The 23,014-nt window shown below is 45.0% G+C and overlaps 1 protein-coding gene across 1 annotated transcript in view; it reads right to left on the bottom strand.

The window, feature by feature from the left end:
- Positions 1 to 1,110: 1,110 nt before the first annotated feature.
- LOC307223420 (polycystin-1-like protein 2) overlaps positions 1,111 to 23,014 on the bottom strand; it is a gene marked incomplete at its 5' end in the record, with an annotated part of 53,837 nt that continues 31,933 nt past the window's right edge. The window contains 14 exons of the mRNA XM_079989387.1: positions 1,111 to 1,526; positions 2,731 to 2,862; positions 4,203 to 4,304; positions 4,963 to 5,173; positions 6,722 to 6,882; positions 8,604 to 8,731; positions 9,024 to 9,157; positions 9,880 to 10,207; positions 11,165 to 11,350; positions 12,696 to 12,836; positions 18,961 to 19,057; positions 19,930 to 20,161; positions 20,924 to 21,152; positions 22,247 to 22,463. Coding sequence (XP_079845513.1) covers positions 1,398 to 1,526; positions 2,731 to 2,862; positions 4,203 to 4,304; positions 4,963 to 5,173; positions 6,722 to 6,882; positions 8,604 to 8,731; positions 9,024 to 9,157; positions 9,880 to 10,207; positions 11,165 to 11,350; positions 12,696 to 12,836; positions 18,961 to 19,057; positions 19,930 to 20,161; positions 20,924 to 21,152; positions 22,247 to 22,463 — 2,427 coding nt within the window. The 3' untranslated portion in view covers positions 1,111 to 1,397. The remainder of the gene's footprint in view (positions 1,527 to 2,730; positions 2,863 to 4,202; positions 4,305 to 4,962; positions 5,174 to 6,721; positions 6,883 to 8,603; positions 8,732 to 9,023; positions 9,158 to 9,879; positions 10,208 to 11,164; positions 11,351 to 12,695; positions 12,837 to 18,960; positions 19,058 to 19,929; positions 20,162 to 20,923; positions 21,153 to 22,246; positions 22,464 to 23,014) is intronic.

Here is a 23,014-nt window from a genome sequence, read left to right as displayed (position 1 = left end):
CACTTTAGAAGCCCATCGTGACAAGCTCATAGAGCCCTGTTCCCCCTAATGAGAGTCCCAAAATGCAGATAGCTGTGTGCCGAGGAGCAGTGTGGTGTAATAGAGTGTTGGGACTCCGAACTGGAGGACCAGGGTTCAAATCCCTTCCTCAGCCTTGAAGCTCACTGGATGACCTTGGGGTACTCAGTGTCTCTCAGCTTACCTACATCACTGGTTTGCAGCGGAGGATAAAATGGGGAGGGGGAGAATCATGCACTTAAGGAAAGGTGAGATATAAATGTAATACATGAATAAATAACTAAAAGCATATAGCATAGTGGCTAATTTATTAGGAGCAGCTAAAGTGCAATCTAATAAAGCATTTTGCTGGGAGTAAACTACATTGCTTACTTCTGATTCCATAGGTTCAGCCATTAAACACACACACTTTAAATCTCCAGCCAGTTGAAATGCAAACTGTGTGTGCAATCAATACATGTCCTAGCATTATTGTTTGTGTCTTACTATGCTCTGTGGACATCACTTCCTCAGTTAATGTTTTAGGATAGAGGCGGGGAACCTTGGGCCCAAGGGCCAAACGTGGCTCTCTAGACCTCTCTAATGGCCCTCCCCAGGCCAAAGGCCCATCTAGTCCAGCAACAATTCTCCCAGTTGTGAACCAGATGCCCCTGGGAAGCTGACAAGCAGGACATAAATGCAACAGTGCTCACCCCATCAACTGGTATTCAGAGCAGTACTGCCTCAGAGACTGAAAAGTGAAAGTAATCATTGTGGCTAATAGTCACTGATATCTTTATTCTCTTTGGATTTGTGCAATTTTCTTAAAGCTATCTAAGTTGACAGCCATCTCTACATCTTGTGGGGAGCAAATTCAACCATTTAATGATGTGCTGTGTAAAGAAGTATTATCTTTTGTCCTGAATATTCCAACATTCAGCTTTCTTGTATGGTCCCAAGTTCTAATACTCAGAGAGGTTTCCTCCTCATCCATTTTCTCCACACCATGAATAATTTTATACATTTCCAAATAAAGCATTTTCTAAGAATAAATTATGAATTGAACTGGTAATGATTTTATAATTTGTTATAAACAATGAAGCTGAACAATGCTTTGGATTCTTAGCTTTTATTATACTACACTGTGGAATAAGTACAGAATAAAGCAGTATGCATAATCAAGCAAGCATCAGTTCTATAGTTCTGTCAAGCACTCATTTTCACATCTATCAGTACAGAGTTAAGGCCAGTAGCTTAGTACAATTATTGGAGAGCACATCAAGACCTCAGTCAATGGAAGTAATTCTGCTGTCTGCCACAACATTTCACAAACATGGAAGCCACAATATCTAAAGGCAGCTGCAACAGATGTAAGTTGAAGCGGGTAAGAAGACCAGTTTTTAGTTGCTCATCACAGGTTCTTCTAGTTTCTTGTCACAGGCTGGTTTATGGTCAGTTTTACATTTTATTCCAAGGAAGCTGCAAATTTTCTTCAGCATTAGGTCAACAATCTCTTCCTCTTCAGAAGCCTAAAAAACACACAGACACACACAATACAGTTTGTATGAGTATAGATATAACAGTGAATTGCATCCTGGGCTTGTGTAGAATTTGTGGTGATGATGATAACTACAGGCAGGAAAAAGTAGAACACAAAACAGTCATGTTAAACATTGTAGTAGCACACTGCAGTAAACTGTAGTGTGGCCAGGAGAATATGTGAATTTCAGTATGAGTAGATTGTCAGCCAAACTGAACCTGCTGATTAATGTACATGTGATTAGGCTGCAGACAGATACTGAATATTACTGCCAAAAGAAAGGAAGACAAACAGGAAAATGTATTGGGGGGTTATTCTTAGTTCTAGTTCATAGTTAGCAAGCTCAATCACAAGATGAGGTTTGGACAGCACACTGAGCCATACCGTGGCTTAGCTTAGTGCAGGAAGGAGTAAAAAGACTGGGGAGAAGCAAAATGGATTACTGTGTCATATGAACCAGGCGCCAGGGCCCCACACTTAATGCTAACACCATGAGTTGTGGCAAGTCCAAGTAAAGAATTAGGCTTGGATTCTCCCCTTTCCTCCTCCTGCACAGCCAGTAGGCAGAGATCTACAGATGTTTGTTCTGTAAGAATTATCTGTTTGTTTTGTTGTATGAACCAGGAATCCTGGCTTTAAACAAACCAGTTACTTAAACAAACCAGCATCACAATCCACAGTTTGAAACTGGCTTGTTCTGAAATTTACCACAGTTAGTTGTATGACAGGTTTCCTGGTTCATAAAACAGGACAACATTCTTTGAAAATGAAAGTAATGGGAGGAGTGGAAGGGGAGCAGGCAAGCCTGATGTCCATGTACAGTGGTTACAAACACGTTAGGTTACAGACTCTGCTAACCCAGAAGTAGTACCTCAGGTTAAGAACTTTACTTCAGGATAAGAACAGAAATTGTGCGGCGGCGGCACAGCAGGAGCAGGAGGCCCCATTAGCTAAAGTGGTACCTCAGGTTAAGAACGGTTTCAGGTTAAGAATGGACCCCTGGAACGAATTAAGTTCTTAACCAGAGGTACCACTGTATGTAGTACTAAACCATGGTTTAGTAGTGTTACATATGAACTCGGCCTGTGCAGGTCCTTGATTTTTCGGATCTCCCAGTATGCATATATATGTATAGACCAGGGCAGATGGCATCCTTAAATGTGGAAATTCACATATTACTTCTGTGGACAAACCTGATAATGTTTCTGTTCCTCACTGAAAGCGACAAGGATCACAGAAATGAAGAGATTCAACACCACAAATGTCATAAAAATGATGCAGGAGCCAATTAAGAAGGACCCCAAGATAGGATTGTAGTCCAAGACCTGAAAGAGACATATATGTTGCAATAAGGGATATTGTTATTGTCTTCAGGGAAGAGAACATTATTTTCAGGGACAGTACTTGTGAATTATTTAAACACTTCAGTTTGCTGGTGTCTTGTGTAAGCATCATGTTTGCCCAAATGCACTCTGCCTTAATACTGAAGAGAGTGCTTCCTTGTATATTTTGAAGATAAGTAATGCTTAAGATATGTGTTGCTGTTTTTTTATGTACAAGTTATACTACCGTACTTCAGTGGGAGCAGGGGGTAGCATTATGAAAAGTAAAAAAATTGTGTTCCCTCTTGCCTCTCCCATTCCAATGCGTGATTGCCTGTGACTTTTGCTCCTCCTTTTCCACCACCCTCATCTGTCCAAAGGTCTCTTCCTGCTTAGTCAACTTTCGTCCTTTCTTCCCCTTTATACCCAGAACTGCTTTTCAAAACCCCAAAAGGTGATTTCACCTTTATTGCTTTGCTCAAAACCCGCCTTTTCATGAAGCCTTACAGTAGTCCCAATACCCATCCACAGTCTTTCCCAACTTGTTGCCCTCCTGATGTTTCAGACTCCCATAATTGCTGACCATCAGCCATGCTGACTGGGGATGATGGGAGATGGGAATCAAACAAGGTTGAGGAAGGTTGTCTTATGATAACTAGGGATGGGTGAATCTGTACATTTAATTTTCTCTCCATTTCTCATTTTTCTCTTCCTAAGTTCAGTTCTCCACATTTCGCATTACAGTGCTACCGCGGGTTACAGACACTTCAGGTTACAGATTCCGCTAACCCAGAAATAGTACCTCGGGTTAAGAACTTTGCTACAGGATGAGAATAGAAATCGTGCTGCGACGGCGCAGCGGCAGGGGGAAGCCTCATTAGCTAAAGTGGTACCTCAGGTAAAGAACAGTTTCAGGTTAAGAACAGACCTCTAGAACGAATTAAGTTCTTAACCCGAGGTACCACTGTAGTTTGCATTAAAAAAAAAATGTCCTGAAAATTCACCAGTATTTTACTGCATTTCCCCCCATAATATGCATTTTATATGCATTTTCTCCCCAATATACACATGTTTGCAAGGCAATGTTCCCTAATATGATGCATTTTTGAATGTTACTTTTGCTGATAGATGCATGGCCATCCACACTTTACCCTAGCATTTGCTTTGTGTACAGATTTATTGGCTGGAGAACGGCATTGCAAAATATAGATAGTTTAAGATGGGGCTGGAAAAACTATGTGTGTGGATGGTGCTAAATAAATAAGACAACAGATATGTGGTTCATTTCATTTAATTCAACCTTAGTTACAAGGAAAAAAAAACCTCTGAAGGATAAACCATACCTCTTCATAGTTGAAGATTCCAAGCTGAAGACTGACCATTGTCTCCGCAGAATCAAACAGGGTCTTGTAAGAGTTCAACTTCCAGCCGTATATCAAGTTTGTCTGCAAATTATAAAAATGGGAGGAAAACAGTTTCTCACCCAAATCACAAGGCCAGTTAGCAAGTGACACAGATTACTGGGCAGACTAGGTTCTCCATAATGCACATGGTTATTTTTCTGCTTAGACACAGGGTGTATTGGAGCGGTTGGTGTCTCTTTACTGCAGAGATGAAGGTTTAGGTTAACGCTGAGGTTGCAACTGAGAAATGAGCCCTGCTTGAAAACATAATTACTGTTGCTGCCAGTTGCTTTCACAAGCCCCCTGCGCTTTAGGCCTCAGGTTCTGCATATGTTAAAGCGCTCATACCGCTTTAAGAGTCATGACTTCCCCCCGAAAGAAACCACCTTTGGGTTGAAATTTGTTTCAAGCTGTTTGTAATGTTGTATTTTAAATGGCTGTAACCTGCTCTGGGACCTTAGGGTGACGAGTGTGTGGTAAGTTGAACTCATTGTCATCATCCTTGATATCTGGGGCTGATGGGAATTGTAGTCCAACAGCACCTGGAAGGTACCATTTTGACTACATCTGTATAACAGACAGGACTCTAAAAAAATATATGAGCAAACTAATCCAAATTACAGAGGGTGGGGAGGGGGAGAGGGGAGAGAGAGCGAGCCAGAAAACCGACTGGGAATAGATGGAAGACATGGGTACTCACCGCTATGGAGTAGGCAAGGAACATGATTATAATCACAGTTGCAAATCCTGATATGTCCCCCCAGGCCCTCCTCAAGGTTGAGGTGATCATGTTCAGCTTTGGGTTCAGCCGCAGGAGATGCCAGAGTTTCACAGTGGCAAGAAGAACCAGAAAGGCAATCAGGTAGCCCAGAACTGCATCAACAGTTGCTGTCTGATTGAAGCTTGCAAACCTGAAGGAATATGGGAATCGTTATGACATTGTGGAGGCTATTCTGTTAGGGCACATGGAACACGGCTCCACCAACCTTAGTTACCCTCCACCTGCTTGCCTGCCTGCCCCTCTCCTTCCTTATAACCAGTCCTGGGGCTCTCTCTAGATGTCAGCTTCCTCCTCCTCTTTTGTCTCAGTGTTGCTTTTTAAAACTCACCAGGGAAGAGGATAATAATAATAATAATAATTTTTTATTTATACCCGTCCCATCTGGCTGGGTTTCCCCAGCCACTCTGGGCGGCTCCAACAGAATATTAAAAGCACAATAAAACATTAAACATTAAAAAGTTCCCTAAACTAGAATTAGTTGGCACTGCCTGTCATTGACCTCCCTGCTCTCTGCTCTACCAGTCCCAGCCAGCACCGGTAATGAGGCAGTGTTGTGTAGTGGTTAGAGTGTCAGACTGGGACTGAAGAGACTTAGGTTCAGATACTGGCTCAGCCACAAGGTTCACTGAATTTTTTTCTTTCTCAGCCTGATCTGCTTCACAAGGCAGGTGAGAATCATGTTTGTCTCCTTGAGCTGCTACCTGGAGGAAAGGTGGAGTTGGGCAAGTCAACCAATCCGTTCTTTTCCAGTTGAAACACAAGTCCTTAAAAATTGGGCAGCTTCTCTCAGAGCAAAAACCTGGGAGACGCATATTAATTGTATTTTATATAAACTCTATAGATGCAAGCAGGGACGCAGGTGGCGCTGTGGGTTAAAGCCTCAGCGCCTAGGACTTGCCGATCGAAAAGTCGGCGGTTCGAATCCCTGCGGCGGGGTGCGCTCCCGCTGCTCGGTCCCAGCGCCTGCCAACCTAGCAGTTCGAAAGCACCTCCGGGTGCAAGTAGATAAATAGGGACCGCTTACCAGCGGGAAGGTAAATGGCGTTTCCGTGTGCAGCTCTGGCTCGCCAGAGCAGCGATGTCACGCTGGCCACGTGACCCGGAAGTGTCTCCGGACAGCGCTGGCCCCTGGCCTCTTAAGTGAGATGGGCACACAACCCCAGAGTCTGTCAAGACTGGCCCGTACGGGCAGGGGTACCTTTACCTTTATAGATGCAAGCAGTAGCTATTACAAAGTTGAAAAAATGCCTTGCAAAAAAAAAAGATCTATGTGAATTTCATGCGACCCATCCCATCCATTTTGAGCCTGCAGTTTAAAAAAAAACCTCCACAAAATTATATAAAAAACTTGTATTTAAAAACTTTTTTTCAAAATAAAAATAAAAATATCTAAAGCCACATTTTTCTAAAGACCTTTTTCTGAAACCATACGTTTTTATTTTAATACATTTTGGTACTCTTTAATGCCAAGGACTGTACTGCAGCATTTGTACAAGCGCCAAAATCAAAGGATAATTATATTTGGGGGATGCAAATCAGGTCAGTTTGCATTGGAATTCACAGAGATCAAATTCCACAGGGAGCATCCACAGATCACAAATGCTGCTTTAAAATTCTTCCCTTTTCTACCCCTGACGGGATGGGGAGTTTGCAAAGTGGCAGGATGGGGAGCCCTTACTCATCCTTGTGCTCCTGATAGTAGCTGATGTCCCGCAAGCCCAAGATTGTCCGTCTTACAAACACCAACAGGGCGCTCCAGCTGATGGAAATGATGGCCAGTTCCAACAGGTTCCACTTGCTTCGGAAGTAATTCCATTTCAGAGCGCGCATGAGCTTTCCCTGCAGGAACAAGGTGTTCAGTTCCAAAGAATGCATTAAGTGATTGTTAGGGAGAAAGGCAGATTGTGTTGCTACAATGCAACCTCATTTCGATGCCTAGCCAAGCATGACCTCATATCCAAGGATCACACAGTCAGTTAAATGAGAGAGCTGCTGGGATGCAGAGAGGGTCTCCAGCTTTTTCTGGCTGGCGGCTGCCTCTCCTTTCTAACAGCTGCCTGACCTGCAGAGATTCAACATGGAAAAGATGATAAGGAAAACACTTCTGATGACGAGCCTATTCTGCAAGGAGCATTCTGCTCTGAAAACTGTTTGTTATCTATTCCCAACCATATTTACGATGCATGTGCAGAGACTTGGGGTGGCCTAAATTTTAAATGGCAAGTAGGAACTGTATGCAATTTCCTGGGTTAACATGGCTGCAAATAAAATCTTGCTGGAACCAAATAAGAAGGAAAAGACACTAAATTTATTCTAGATTTCGCTTGTTTTCCAACAGTGGCTTTTACTTCATGTGAAAGTTCACATAAAACGTGGAAATCAACAGTTAAAGAAATGACAGGAAAATGGAGCAAAGTACTGTCTGAAGGCAGTCTTAGGTACTCCTTTATCTCCAATGATGTTCTGGAAATTCCATGCGAAAGAGAAAGCCAATCAGTTTGTAGGACAGCATCCTAAAACTTCAGGGTGGTCACAAAAAGAAGGACAGCTGTCTCATTACAAGTCTTTGGCTGCAGGCCTCTGCACACCTACCTGGACAAAGTGTGGGACTTATTTCTGAGAAGACATCTATACAATTACACTGTCGGGGTTACTTAGTCCCTGCCTGCAGGGTGTGGCAGTTGACTGGCAGCAGGAGTTACAAGCACTATAATAAAGTGTCAGGGCTGGTGGCAGCCAGGGCTGCTGATAGGATTCGCAAGCCCTGGAACATATGTGACCAAACAATATGGGTGTCTGGTCTCCAGAATGCATGGGGGACCTGTGTATTCTTCAGATGTTGATGACTTCCAACCTGCATCAGCCTCAGCGAATATGGGCAATGGCCAGGGATGGTGAGAGTTTCACTTAAAAACATCTGGAAGGATTAATTTGTGGAAGGCTGGTTTAGCAGCATTGTTCTCAACTGTGGCACAAGAAATTCCAGGTTCATATCACCAACAAAGTTCGTTTTCCTGGCTCAGGGTGGAAGAGCATGCCTTCCACTGTTCAGAGGTAAAGGTAAAGGTAAAGGTACCCCTGCCCGTACGGGCCAGTCTTGACAGACTCTGGGGTTGTGCGCCCATCTCACTTAAGAGGCCAGGGGCCAGCGCTGTCCGGAGACACTTCCGGGTCACGTGGCCAGTGTGACATCGCTGCTCTGGCCAGAGCCAGAGCCGCACACGGAAACGCCGTTTACCTTCCCGCTGGTAAGCGGTCCCTATTTATCTACTTGCACCCGGAGGTGCTTTCGAACTGCTAGGTTGGCAGGCGCTGGGACCGAGCAGCGGGAGCGCACCCCGCCGCAGGGATTCGAACCGCCGACCTTTCGATCGGCAAGTCCTAGGCGCTGAGGCTTTAACCCACAGCGCCACCTGCGTCCCATGCCTCTAAATACCAGTCGCTGAGAACCAAGAGCAAAAGAGTGCTACTGTGCACAGAGGCATGTGGCTGGCTACTATTGGATGCTGGAGCAAATGGACCATTGGCTTGATCCAGCAGGGCTTGTCTGGTATCCTTACCTGTCCCACCATGTAGTATATGACAAAGAGGAAATAAATGACTTCTGCTGCTATCACAAAGATATGCAGACCATCTGTGTATGGATAAAGCCGGACACTCTGCAGCTCAGACCTCGTAAAGAAGGCCCCTGCAAAATCAAAGCAGAAGTCAGTATTCTATTCTGTCGGACAGCAGGTGCAGCTTATTGCGGAGGATTAAGACAAAATGTACAAATCTGAAATGCCCTCTTCTATGTATTGTAGCTGTATGGAAACCCTGTTCCTTTTTCTGTCTGGCTCACTGTATCCATGTAATATGCTGGGTTGATATTGAATTACTACAGTAATGTGGAGACAAAATGTGCCAGGCAAACTCCCAGAGTAATGTAGGCACTGCTTTTTTCTTACATGAAAACATTGGTGCAGATGTCAGGCTCTTACCTAAGGCATTGGTTTCAAACATGAGGCTTACAATGCAGAAGAGGTTCACATTTGCATTGTAGACAGTGAACTCAACAAACACAGCTCTCGTAAATGTATCCAGCCAAATGTTATTGAAGAGGTACTGGAGGATTCTGCCAAAATACAAAGTGAGGAATGTGTAATCTCACATGCTGTGGTCCTAAAAATGTTAAGATGCTAATGAGTCAAGAGGTTGCCAAATCCAGCAGAAAAGAGGGTGGAACTCCATTTCCTGCAGTAACAAAGCATTCAGTCTAGAACATTTGAGATGCCCTAAGATCAGCCATTGGTCTAAACTAGCCTTTCCCAACCTAGCACCTTCCAAATGGTTTGAAAGACAACTCCCATTAGCCACAGCCAGCATAGACACCCTCAACCCCACTTTATCTGGCTTGACTGTGCTAAAGGTAAAAAGAACTCTATAGCTCCAGGAGAAGAATACAAATAATATCAATACACTATTGAAATGCAAGCCTTGCCTAACAGCTATTTAAAGTCCCAAACATCAAAATGCAGTCACACCCTGGAAATGGCATGTATGCAATTAGAAAATGCAGAAACGCTGCATATTTGAAAGGAAACGTAAGTTTATCTCTCTGCTAAGACTTTTCCCAATCTGTACCAAATCTGGAGCTGCAACTGCATGCTTTGCAAAACACCAACACCCCATCTTCTCTCACTTAGTTGCTTCCCATTGAACTGCTAATGGGTGGGATGGGACCCTAGAACCAGGTGGAGCCAAGGATTCCCAACCCCTGTATTAATCTAACTGATTAAACTACTGCTGCTGCTACCACTACTACAGTGGAAGCACAAATAAGCAGAGATAAGCTACCTGGAGGCATTGTGGGCATCTGTCCCCAAGTGAACCACATATCCACCACCTCTGTAGACAGCCAGTTTGCCCCAGATTGGGTGCCCTCTCAGTTTGGACTGGCTCTGATACTGCCATGCAGAACTGAGTTCTGACGAGTTATCAAGGGAAGAGATGTTCCAGTGCGCTCCATAGTCTGCCATGTCCTCCGTGTCGAAAGAATAAGAAGCATGGCACTTGCCAACCGTCAGCTGCAGTTTGGGATCTATTGGGCAGGTGTTGCCCTTCACTCGCACCTGGCGAATCCGGGCACTGCCCACCAGCTTGGAGTTGCCATCCGTGATAAAGCCTTGTTGAAATTTAAGGAGGGAGGGGGAGAGAAAGTGTTTGAAAAGGCAAATCCTTCCACAGTCATTTGCAATGCTTTCAAAGTTAATTTGTACTCCACCAACAGTTTTATATTTACTCATTTTATTTATTTTATTTATGGCAATGTCGTCTGAGTGACAAGCAAACCCTCGTAACAAAAGCACAAGATGCAAAGAAACAGAGACTAAGAAGCAGCAACTGAGGCAGCACAATGCAATGCTAACTGTATTTGCTTGTATAAAAACTTCAAAAGGCAAAATCCTTAAAAAGGCAGATCTTTTTCAGTTGAAAAACTGCATCTCCTACTGGAGAGTCAGAGTCTGAATGCCAGACAGAGCCCTGGTGGGGCACATTTGGTCCCTAGGTTTCAGTCTCCTCATCGCTACCATAAGGATAAAAAAACACAGCCAGCTGAGCCTAAAATTATTCCAGTAATAAATTAAAAATATGTCCATGCTAAAACAAGAAAGCCCTTAAAAAACACAACTTGGTGAACTGAAAAGTGTCTGGTGCCAAAAAAATAAATTAATGTAAGCACCGGGTGAATATCCCAAGTTATAGCACTCCATAACAGAAGAGCCACAAGAGAGACGGTCCCTCTCTCTTACAGCCACTTTCTCAGGGGGTATTTGCAGAATGGCTTCCACCGATGACTTTGGGGTACAGACAGCAGTATATTGGAAGAGGAGATCCTTTAAAGCAGAGATGGGAACCTAAGGCCGAGAGGGCCAAATGCAGCCTTCCAAGCCTCTTTATCTGGGCATTGGAACTCTTCCCAGCCTTTGGCTCATTAAATAATATATGGCCTTTTTGTTTGTTACTCTGTTATGTATTTTTGTGTTTTTATATTGTAAACTGCCTCTGATCTTTGGATGAAGGGTGGTATAGAAATTTAATAAATAACTGAAATGAAACAAAATGAAATGAATTTCTGTACCTTGGTGTGAGCTGTACAAGTTGCTGACTAAGGTGGTTCTGGCCCATTTGAAGAAGTCCTGATAACTGAAGACGTCTTGGAATCCGTCTGTGAAGCTGTTCTCAATGTGTTTGTTCAGGTAATAGGAGTTAGGATCTCGCTGCCCATAGGCAACCAAAAGCAGCATCCACAAGAAACCCAAGTAGGCTGGGGAGAGGAGAGCAAAGCAATATGAAAGCAAAGAAGAAACCTAATAGGTTTCTAAAGGTGCTTTCAGACAGGGGCTAATACTTTGCAAATGGCTCATTCTACTCTGTGCAACTGTAGTACGAACATAGGTTTTTCTGTACCTTTGCAAACACACCTTAAAAAACAATTCAAGAAGTATGCAAGAACACAACAGCAAACATTGCAAAAAAGGTAAAGGTAAAGGTACCCCTGCCCGTACGGGCCAGTCTTGACAGACTCTGGGACCTAATCCTATTTGAGTTACCTGGAAGTAAGTCCTATTGAATTCTGAGTAGATATGGTTAAGGTTCCACTGGTTAGGATTACGGCATAATGAGTGTGGCATATGTTTTTCTGAGGGGCAATATCCATTTCCATTTGGTTCTAATTTTTAAATACTAAGGTCTTGGACACACACAAAATTGTACTGTGCTTACGGTCCCTAAGGTAACATCCCATGTTTACTTTGTGGACCACTTAAGAGAATAGCTTCTCTAAACTGGGCTTGTCCTTGTTGGTTTGTTTTTAATGGCCCAGAGGACAATCTTCTATTTGAAGAGTTCCCTATTGCCCAGCCCAAATTCAGTTTAAAGATAAAGAACCCTATAAAGAAGAGAGGGCCTTGTTTCAAGGCAGAAGAGGCATTGAAAGTTGTCCATTAACAGTGAGAAGTAAAAAAGGTAAAGGTAAAGGACCCCTGGACAGTTAAGTCCAGTCAAAGGCAACTATGGGATGTGGTGCTCATCTAGCTTTTCAAGGCCAAGGGAGCCGGTGTTTGCCCACAGACAGCTTTCCAGGTCATCTGGTCAGCATGACTAAACTGCTACTGGTGCATGGAGGACCGTGACGAGTGCCAGAGTGCATGGAAATGCTGTTTACCTTCCCGCTACAGCGCCACCCACTCCCTTTACGTTTACCTTACCTATTTATTTACTTGTACTGGTATGCTTTCGAACTGCTAGGTTGGCAGAAGCTGGGACAGAGCAACGGGAGCTCACCCCATCGTGCAGATTCAAACTGCCAACCTTCCAATTGACAAGCCCAAGAGGCTCGGTGGTTTAGACCATAGCACCACCCAGCACACAGCTCACCTGATCAGTCTTCCCCATGATGAGATTATTGTATTTCTATTTATGTTTACAGTAATCATTTCTGAATGTGCATCTATACATATAAATTAGACAAGCACATTTTATGTGAATCAGTGGCGCCTGTTGTCCCCGTCTTCTTGACAAGGAAATAAGTAACTCCCCAACTCATGCCTTCTTTTAAAGCCCATTATCTCCCCCCTCACAGTATGTTTAGAATGCAATCATAAAAGTACCCAATATTTCTCTAATCAGGGCAAATGCTTTCTGCTCCTTGACACGGTTATTCTTCATTTTCTCAATGTCAGTAGAAGGGGGAGGCTGGTAGATGTTGCTTCCGCTGTCCCTGCGGGCTCCAAAGATAGGGTTTGAGTCACCTGTACAGGAAGAGGAGGCAGCAGCCTATTACTAGCCGGGAATTTATCAGCTGAAAACAATAGGAGAGGGACAATATTTGGAGACTGTGAATCAATGGCAATAGGCCTGTGTCACCAATCTCAGGTAGCACATTCTTGGCTGTATGAAAAGTGCAGTTTCCATTGGGAAAGCCTAATTTAGACTAGCCCTAGAGCTAGTTTTGATAGCCTACATCAGGGCTGGTGTTATGTACTGAGTCAAATAGGATCCAAACTGCAGCAGTCTGATTGGTCCTAGAACAATAGGATCCAAAAGGCAGCAGTCTGATTGGTCCTAGAACAATAGGATTCAGAATGCAGCAGTCTGATTGGTCCTAGAACAATGCAGCAGTATGATTGGTTGGCAGGAACCACCCAGTCATGCTCCAGATTGAAGTGAATCCACAACCTGATTGGCTTACAGTAGAATTCCGGAATTAGCCAATCATGTGCAGCCCATTGTGTAAATAATGGATATAAAGCAGATACTTTGAGGGGACATCCATTCCTCCTCACCACTATGAGCTGAATAAAGAGCATGAAATCACTTTGCGACTCTGAGTATATTTCACTGGCGACGAAGGTGGGATCCCGCTGAGCTGACTGCCACACACAGCACCGCAGCACCGCCACCTGCCGCACCGCTGCCTCGCACCGTGTATCCAGGCTTCAGCTCCGGGACACAAGGAACTCAGAATGGCAACCGACAGCAGCTTCTCGCCGTTCAACCCAGCATCCGGAGACTGGGAAGCGTACGCCTCCCGTTTCACCTTCCTCCTAGAAGCCAAAGGGGTCACCGATGAAGAAGACGCCAAGAAGAGGGCAATATTCTTCAGCGTTTGCGGAGAGGAGACATTTGAAATCGCCCGGGCTCTCCTTGCGCCTGAAGACGTTGCTACTGTTCCATACAAAACAATAATGGAACAGCTGAAGGGGCACTTTTCGCCACAGCCCTCAGTGGTAGCTCGTCGAAATGCCTTCTATGCAAAGCGGCAAGCCCCTGGGGAAACCATAACTGGGTTTGTGACCTCTCTCCGCCAAGCCGCCCGGTTCTGCAACTTCTCAGAGCTGGAGAACATGCTTCGTGACCGCCTCGTCGGTGGCCTGAGGGATGAGAAGCTGCAACGACGCCTCTACGCTAAGAAGAACCTAACGTTCCAGGTCGCTCTGGAGGAGGCCCTGGCAACGGAAGCTGCCGAGAGGTCGACGCAAGAGGCACGGCCGAGCCAGCCATCCCAACCGAGGGTCCACCACGAAGACCTCACCGACGACTCAGGATCTGACAGGGAGGAGGTGCACCGAGTACAGCAGCGCACTCAAGCAGCCCACATACCACAGCTGCCTCGACGAGAAGGAGGGAACTGCGCAAGCTGTGGAGAAAGTCACGAGAGGAGGACCTGCCGTTTCCGCAACGCAGAGTGCAGGCAGTGCAGAAAAGTGGGACACATCGCCCGGGTGTGTCGGGCTCGGCCCACCCGATGCCAGGCATCAGATGACCAATCCAAGAACCCCAGGTCCCGGGGCCCAACGCACCAAGGCAACTCGACGGAGCTCACGGACTTCCAGGTATACCAGTTGCCCCACCCCAACGTAGAAAAAATTTATGTAGAGGTACAGATAGAGGGGGCCCCATGCCGCATGGAGCTTGACACGGGTTCAACTCTATCCATAATCTCGGCAAGGACCTTAAGGAAACTGTGTCCTACTGGGGGTCCCAAACTCAGGCCGGCCCCATTCACCCTCCGGGACTTCCAGAAACGTAAGGTCCCCACAATGGGGGTGGGGACCTTCAGGGTGCAATACCGAGGGCGGACGCGGCAACTGGACTTACTTGTGGTCAAGGGCCCCTACATTAGCCTACTGGGATTGTCATGGTTTGGACCACTGGGGCTAGCTGTCACCGGGGTGAACCACACTAGCTTACAAGTGGACGTGGACGCCATATGCAAGGAATTTCCGGGGGTTTTCGATGGGAAATTGGGACAGTATACGGGCCCCCCCATTGCTCTACAGCTTGACCCCGCAGTACGACCGGTCAGGCTCAAGGCCCGCCGGGTCCCGTTCGCCCTGAAACCCCGTATAGATGAGGAATTGGACCGGCTCATGGAGCAAGGAGTGCTGGAACCGGTGCCTAATGCCCCCTGGGAAACCCCAATCGTCACACCTGTCAAGCCTAATGGTTCAGTCCGCATCTGCGCAGACTACAAATGTACTATAAACAAGGCCCTCACGGCCCATGCATACCCTGTGCCAGTGGTCAGCCATGTCCTTGCCACCCTGGCTGGGTCGAAAATTTTTGGCAAGCTGGACTTGGCCCAAGCATATCAACAGCTGCCAGTAGATGAGGCCACAGCAGAGGCACAGACGATTGTGACGCACAGAGGAGCATTCAGGGTAAAGCGGCTGCAATTCGGTGTCAGCGTGGCACCAGGCATATTCCAGAATCTAATGGACTCTCTCCTTAAAGGGATTCCTGGCGTCACCCCCTTCTTCGATGATGTGTTGATTGCCGGGCCCACACCAGAGGAGTTTGAGGACCGCCTCCGCACCGTTCTGCACCGTTTCCAGACAGCAGGTCTCAAGGTGAAGCGGGAAAAATGTCTACTAGGAGTGCCCCAGGTGGACTTTCTGGGATTTATGGTGGACGCAGAAGGGGTCCACCCGACTGGGGACAAGGTACGGGCCATTTGTGATGCCCCAGCGCCCAAGAACAAGACTGAACTTCAGGCCTTCTTGGGACTATTGAACTTTTACCATTCCTTCCTTCCCCACAAGGCGGCGGTAGCGGAGCCCCTACACAGACTCGACTCTGAGTATATTTCAGCTGGGGAATCTTTTTCAGCCTGAGGAATCATTCTCTTCTAGGTATCCTTCCAATGGTCACATTTCAGTGGTGGGCAGGGTCAGAAGTAAAAGTGGGTGGAGCAACAATGCTCACACATCTCTGTCTATCCAGGCAAGCAAGAAGCATTATCAGGAGCTCAAAGGCACATTCTAGTTATCAAATCCCACCCCAAAATTGCAACAGTCTGGGGGCAGGGTTTGTGGTTGTTTTTGCACAATGTTCTTACTTATTTTTCATGCTACAGAAAATACATTTTAATAGCAACAGTACGATGTGCCCCAAGCTACCAAGGACATTCATACTCCTTTAGGTACCCAGCTCATTTAGAGCTCTGTAGGTCAAGGCCAAAACCTTCAAAAATAAAGTCAATGAAAGCTTCTTTGGTTTCTTGACCATTTCCAGGCACAACTATAGACAGACAGATAGGAAGGATTGCAGGCTACTTTGTATATCTCCTTGCAGTCACTTCCTCAGCACGTGGGAAGCCTGTGGTCCTCCAGTTGTTGTTGGACTGCAATTCCCACCAGCCCCAGTAGCCTGGTCAGGGATGATGGGAGTTGGAGTCCAGTAACAGGTCGTCGTCCCGTCCCCCCCCCCCGCACTAGCTGATTAATAGTGTGATCTTATATATGTTTGTCAACTCAGAAGGAGAAACCAGTGACTTCAGTGTGACTCACTGTTCGGTTAAGCATGTATAGCAATCCTAAACACACTTACTAGAGAGAAAGCCCTACTGAACACTATGGGACTTACCTCCAGATAAACATGGATTAGATTGCACTTTGCCTCCACAACATCTATCAGTATATTGTTAATTATAAAACAGCAGCACGATACTTTGATTTAAAAAAAACAACTCTCTATAAATACTCAGTCTTCCATCACCAACCGTAAGCTGGTTTTTAATGCTGACTGCAGTTCTGTTTTAGGCTAAGATGCTTATTTGATATAATTGTTTATGTAACCTGCACTGGGTTCCTACTAGGAAAACAAAGGATACACATTTAAAAACCCCATTAGGAACTTCAATGGAGAAGCTGAATTATTTAGAAATGGAAAATAGCACAAACTTACCTAGTACCTTGGATTATGGACAAAAAAGCATAGACTGATTGGAGCAAAGAAAAGGTCATCGATATCAAACAGTGCATGTGATCTAACACCCATCATGGCTATTGAAATGGGCAGGAGAGAATATGTTTGGCTTAAGGTGAGATAAAAATAGATCTCTGCACAAGCGAGAAAAGGGCCTAAGTGGAGCGAGGAGCTCTGCTGTACAGGCAGTGAAACTTCCACTTTTCAAAGATGACAAGGAAACTGGGCAGGTGTCCAGTACAGCGTGCTAATTTTGTGACAACGAGAGGCAATTTCACAAGGGAAGCCTGATGCTCCTGAGTCCTGGTTTCCCCTTATGGTCCGCAAATTGCAGAAGAGGATGTCCCTTGATATCAGGCTTGTTCGCATGATGTACTGAACACAAGTTCAAACTGTTTCTACCCATGTTCCAGTGTTTGCATGAAAGAGGGCACACTTGTTGATCTGTACAGCTCAGCAACTATGTGCATAGGTACACAGACAGTACAACAATTGAACATTATGAGGCATCTAATCATAAGCCTGCATTTTTATTGAGGCTTGATCAGGGCCTGTATTTTAAAATGAGCTTAAAGATTTTCAAATGTTCATGCCAGGCAGAAGAGCAGCTGCCTAAGAACCTTGGCAAGATGTTTATTCTCCTAGACAAGGGGGCCCCCTGATTTATAGCAGAAAACAATTCTCAAAGTCGTAAAAAGGGAATTACAGGCTGACAGCCAAGGTTACACTGACCCTACATATTACGGAAGATAAAAAAGGAGATAAACATAATTAAGAGTGGGTAAATAGTAAAATAAAACCATGTGCCTCCCATTAAACTTGAGCCATATTTTCCTAAGGTTCAAAGGTCAAGAGCAATGGAAAAGCATCTAGCTGGCAGAAAGGAAGAGAATATTTTGGGAAGTCTTTTTCTAAAGTTGTTTCTTTCTTAAACTGAGATCCTTTTAAGATTTCTTTTCCTTTTAAAAGGTTATTTATGTTATGTATTAAATATATTGGCTTAAATGTAATTATGCAAAGGAATTAGAAACTAAGAAATGTTAAATCCTTATACTAGATTCTTATTTCATATAGTTGGAAGAGATCACAGGGGCCATCAGCCACCAGCCCAGCCCCCCTTGCCAAGCAGGAAACATCATTAGAGCATTTGTCAAGCTTTTGTTTAGAGACCTCCAAAGGAAGGAGATCTTTCAATGATGATCCTTGACATCTGTTTAAGATAAAAATTTAAGATTAAACCATCTGTTTTGGAGGGCAATAGGGCGAGGTGAGCTGGTAATTAAGGTTCCTTGTTGAGACACATGTAAGATATATTACTACTTATTTGTCATTTATAGATAGAAGAATATATAGCTTTTTGTTTCCCATAAAAGGACAGAAGGAAATGGGTGTATCTTTTGTGATTGGTTCTAGCAAACAGCCAATAGGAATTTCAACCAGGCTGATTGGACAGAGGCAGCCACAGGAGGAGCAAGGGGGCTGGATTAAGGAAATATAAGTGCTGGCCAGAATGGCAGGAGGCCAGGCCAGAGCTTGGTAACCATATACCACTGTGCCTCATATTTATTTGTCTGACAAATAAATTATTATTTTAATTTCTCTATTGCTGCATTGAATATTTCATTCCAGCTAAGCGTTAACCACAAGCAGGGTGCTACAATTACACGTGAATAACAAGAGTGCGTAACTATTTGCACATGCAGGTTACACAAATTGTGCAGTTATTGCTAGACTTGCCCCTATTCAGCACTTTGCTCTTCCTCAATCCTTTAGAAGTTGAAGGGCAAGTCTACCATATGAACCTGCCTAGCTGTTAAGAAAGTCCTCAGAAGGCCTCCTCTGCAGCCCCCTTCTTTTGGGAGCTTGATGGGTGGCAAACAGAAGGAGGACTTTAAATTGGAACTACAACTACTTCTAGCTTTCTCTGTCCTACCATCAAAGCCTGGTCGTGATATTTTGCAAAGCCAGGGGAAATAAATTATAGGTCAATTTTCCCCAATCAGCAGCCCTCCAGATGTTTTGAACACCAAATCCCATCAGACACAGTCAGCATGACCAATAGCCAGGGCTGGTGACAGTTATAGTTCAGCTACATTTGGAGGACACCAGATTAGGGAAGGCTAATGTTATTCTAGGCCATGTTATTAAAATAGCTTAATAAGTTACCTGGGGCAGACAATGGGCCATTGATAGATGTGTTTTCCTCATCTTCCTGTTCCACCTTTTTAAGAACCAGAGCAAAGAAAGCAGCAAACCCCAGTACCTAGAAAACAGTTGTTGCAGATCTAGAAACATATTTTGGCACAGATAAGCTTAGTGTAAAATATCTATTTCTGACACCTTGCATCGGCAGAAAAGATATTGTGTTTTCTAAATGCAGATGAAGCCTATGGAATATTGGAAAATTTGGCCGCCAGGAATCTGTTTCACTCTTTCTGAAGACAGCATAAATAGTATGCCACTGATTAATGAAGGCTGCCTTGCACATATCAAATTAAGATAATGCACTGTTAGAACTATGGTTTTTGAAGGTGCCAGCAATTCTATAGTTAAACCAATAACTACAATTTCCAGGCTTCTCTTTGTTCAGACTCATGCTTAAAGAGATTTGAAACCAAGTTAACATTTGTAGTATAGACATTAAATTAAAAGACGAAACAAAGCCCTGCAATTCTTCCCACATATATTTAGATGGCCTCTTGGTACCCTGATTTGGCCTTAGGCTAGGAATAAGTAGATAAAAGAAAGTGCATATCCAGAGGCGCCCATAGCATCCCTTCTGCAAGTGGTCCACCGAAACAAAACCCTTGGTGAGCAATGCATATCTCCTCTTCATTTCCAAGCCCTGAATATCCTGCTGTGACCATTCACCGACATTCCCACTTGTGTGCACACATGTAAATGGAGCTTCTGCCATTGAACCTTATGTAACTAAAGCCTGTGATGAAAAGGAAGGGCAGTCTTCAGTGGTAGAGTATCTGCTTTGCATGCAGAATGCCCCAGGTCCCCTCTCTCTGGAATCTCCAAGAAGGGCTGTGGAAGACCCCTGCTTGAAACCCTGGAGAGCTGCTGCCAGTCAGTGCAGACAATACTGAGCTGGATGGGCAGCTTTCTAATGTTCCTAGGGGAGCCTACCTTTAAGGGTTGTGTGATGAAAAGGCTTTCAAAGAAGGAGATGGCCATGGAGATCAGCCACTTGATGGAGTTGTCCTTCCCATAATGCAGCCCGTACAGCATTGTGAAGAATCCCGATACGCCACTGGTGATGGCCACCAGGGACCAGCCAATGAAGACACACCACCAGGGCAGGCCTTTGGGTGTTGGTTCCTTCTTGCCATCTCCGAGAACGCTGGGAGTTGGTGAGCCTCTGGCGAAGCAAGAAAGCTGGGTTACATGACATATACAAGAGCTCAAAGCAGTGGTAAAAAAATGCTAAATAAGCATCTTAACTGGGAGGGGGCAGAATGTTGAATGAAAAAGATAACAAGTGTGTAATAGTGCTTTAAAAGTTTGGTAGGGATATGGTCCTTGTCATCCCTCAGTCATTCACTCACTGTGTGTCTTAGATAATAAAAAAAATCTCTTGACAGATTAACTACTGAATTTTATATTCTCAAAACAGGGGATTGAATGTCTGCTTCCTTGGCCCACATTCCATCTTAAAACATCTTAATTCCATCCTGCAGACTCCATGACTTCACATGAGCTAACTTTTTTTCCTCATTCTCCCCACCCCGTTTTCCTCCCCCACTCTGTTTACTGTCTAGCTTGATGAAGTGTTCTAGTGAACTCAAAAGCCTGCACGCTACTTTGTGACATTTTGGTTAGACTGCATCTATTGCTGGCCATACTCAGAGTAGATCCACTGAAATCAGTTGACATGATTAACTTAGGTCTATTCATCTCAGTAGGTCTAATCTGAGCAAAGCTTAGCTGAGTACAACCTGTGGCCCTATGGTGGATTTTTGGCCTCAGTTTTCCCTTCCCCAAACTGTAAACTGAGACCTATTTCATAGGAGTCCTATGAGGAAAAAGCCAACAAGATAAAGCTTGTAAATGTTCTTATGTAAGATAAATGCACGGGCAATGGCATGAGGCCTCTGGACCTTCCCCAAACTCATCATTTCACCTCTCGCTGATGGATGTTGCAGAGCACAGCTGGCTTTCCAGGAAGTCCTTCATGTGCCGAACCTGCCTCACAGCCTGGGAGTAGCTTTGTGGGCTCTGGAATCTATGAGGCCCCAACAGCTCCATCTCCATCTCCACATGCTGCAGCTGCATGTAGAGGCAGCGGTTGTAGTCTCGGTGCTTCAGCCTTTCACCCACTCCTTTTTCTGGAGTTGGAGTCCTTGTCTTTTCTAGAGGGGAGAGAAAAACTAAAACTTGTTTACTTGGAAATTAAAAGAACACAATCATTTGTAGGAGCTGTTTGATTGTGGAACGGACTCTCCTTCACGGGAGGCTTTTGAACAGAGGTTGCATGGCTACTTGACAGGGATTCCTTACCTGTGATTCCTGCATGTCATCTCGAACTCACCTTTTCTGTAAACTAGGTAAAGGTAAAGGTACCCCTGCCCCTAAGGGCCAGTCTTGACAGACTCTGGGGTTGTGCGCCCATCTCACTTAAGAGGCCAGGGGCCAGCGCTGTCCGGAGACACTTCCGGGTCACGTGGCCAGCGTGACATCGCTGCTCTGGCGAGCCAGAGCCGCACACGGAAACGCCGTTTACCTTCCCGCTGGTAAGCGGTCCCTATTTATCTACTTGCACCCGGAGGTGCTTTCGAACTGCTAGGTTGGCAGGCGCTGGGACCGAGCAGCGGGAGCGCACCCCGCCGCAGGGATTCGAACCGCCGACCTTTCGATCGGCAAGTCCTAGGCGCTGAGGCTTTAACCCACAGCGCCACCTGCGTCCTATGAAAAAAAAAAAGTCCTATCCTGTAAACTAGAATGCCTCAAACGCAGCAAACTTTCTCCATAGGGAGTTGCTCCACCCCTCGATTGTTTTGGTTGCTCTTTTCCTGAGCCTTTCACAACTTTACACTGAGCTTTCTGAGTTAAGGTGGCCAGAACGGTACAAATGCAGTCACACCATAGATTTGTATAAAGGCATTATGATATTGGCAGTTTTATATTCAGTTATTTTTCTAATCATTCCTAACATGAAAATTGCCCCCTTTTCACAGTTGCCTCACACTAGAATCCCAAGGTCTCGTTCCTGGTCAGCCACCAGCAGTTCCAACCCAATGAACATATGTGTGAAATTAAGATTTTTTTTTTTGCCGCAACAGGCAGCAAAATGTCTCAGGCTGGCCCTGGTGAACTGTCTCAGAGAGTGAGCATGTCAGCCGCTAGGACCGTGTTGCCTGCCAGATGGTTCTGTGTCCTTGGGAGCTGTTATCACCTTCACTTACCGGAATTTTGCCGCATCGGAAATTGCCAGCTTGTAACTTACCTTGTAAATCCACCAAGCCGAGGGTGATGATAATTGGATCATCTTTCTTCTTGCTCTCGTCATAAAATTCCTGTCCGATCCTGTTCTGCTGGCAGATAATGTCCTCAACCAAGGCCAAGAGCTTGTTGATGTCAGTCGATTTGCCAAAATCAGGGTCTGGGGAAGGCAGTGGGGCCTTGAGGGTTTTGAACAGGGAGTTGGCAATTCGCCTGATATCCTGTATGGAATCAAAAGATATGGTGGCAATGGGAAAGAAAATCCAAATTTGCCAAGATTATGAAAATGCCATGTGTTGGTTCATGCAGAAAACATGCAAGGTTTCCCCCATCTTGATCCAGGCCCAAACCCTAAAAAAACCCCATCCCCCTCTTACCCAAAAAGAAAGATGAACAGAATCTTGCAATTAGGGGACATGCTACAGCTCAGTGGTAGGGCACCTGTTCTGCATCCAGAAGGCTCCAGTTTCAATACCCAGCATCTCCAGTTAGGACTGGGAGAGAACCCTGCCTGAAAGCACTGTAGAGCAGCTGCCAGTCAGTGTAGACAATACTGTGCTGTATGGACTGTTGTGTCTGGCTCAGTATAAGGCAGTTTCCTTTGTTCCTATATACAGTACCAGGGACGTCCAACTCCCAACAGATTGTGATGTACTCACAGTATAAAAAAAACTGACCGTGCTCTACCCATTGTCATCAGATGAATTAAAGTTGTTGGGCTTTTTTGGAAAACCAAAGTTGTTCAGCTTTTTTGGGAGAGGCAAAGTTGTTC

The sequence above is a fragment of the Podarcis cretensis genome (genome assembly GCF_951804945.1).
Source record: "Podarcis cretensis genome assembly, chromosome: 8".
NCBI classification, from domain to species: domain Eukaryota; kingdom Metazoa; phylum Chordata; class Lepidosauria; order Squamata; family Lacertidae; genus Podarcis; species Podarcis cretensis.
The sequence above is the reverse complement of the archived record's forward strand: the minus strand, read 5'-3'. Positions and strand labels throughout refer to the sequence as shown.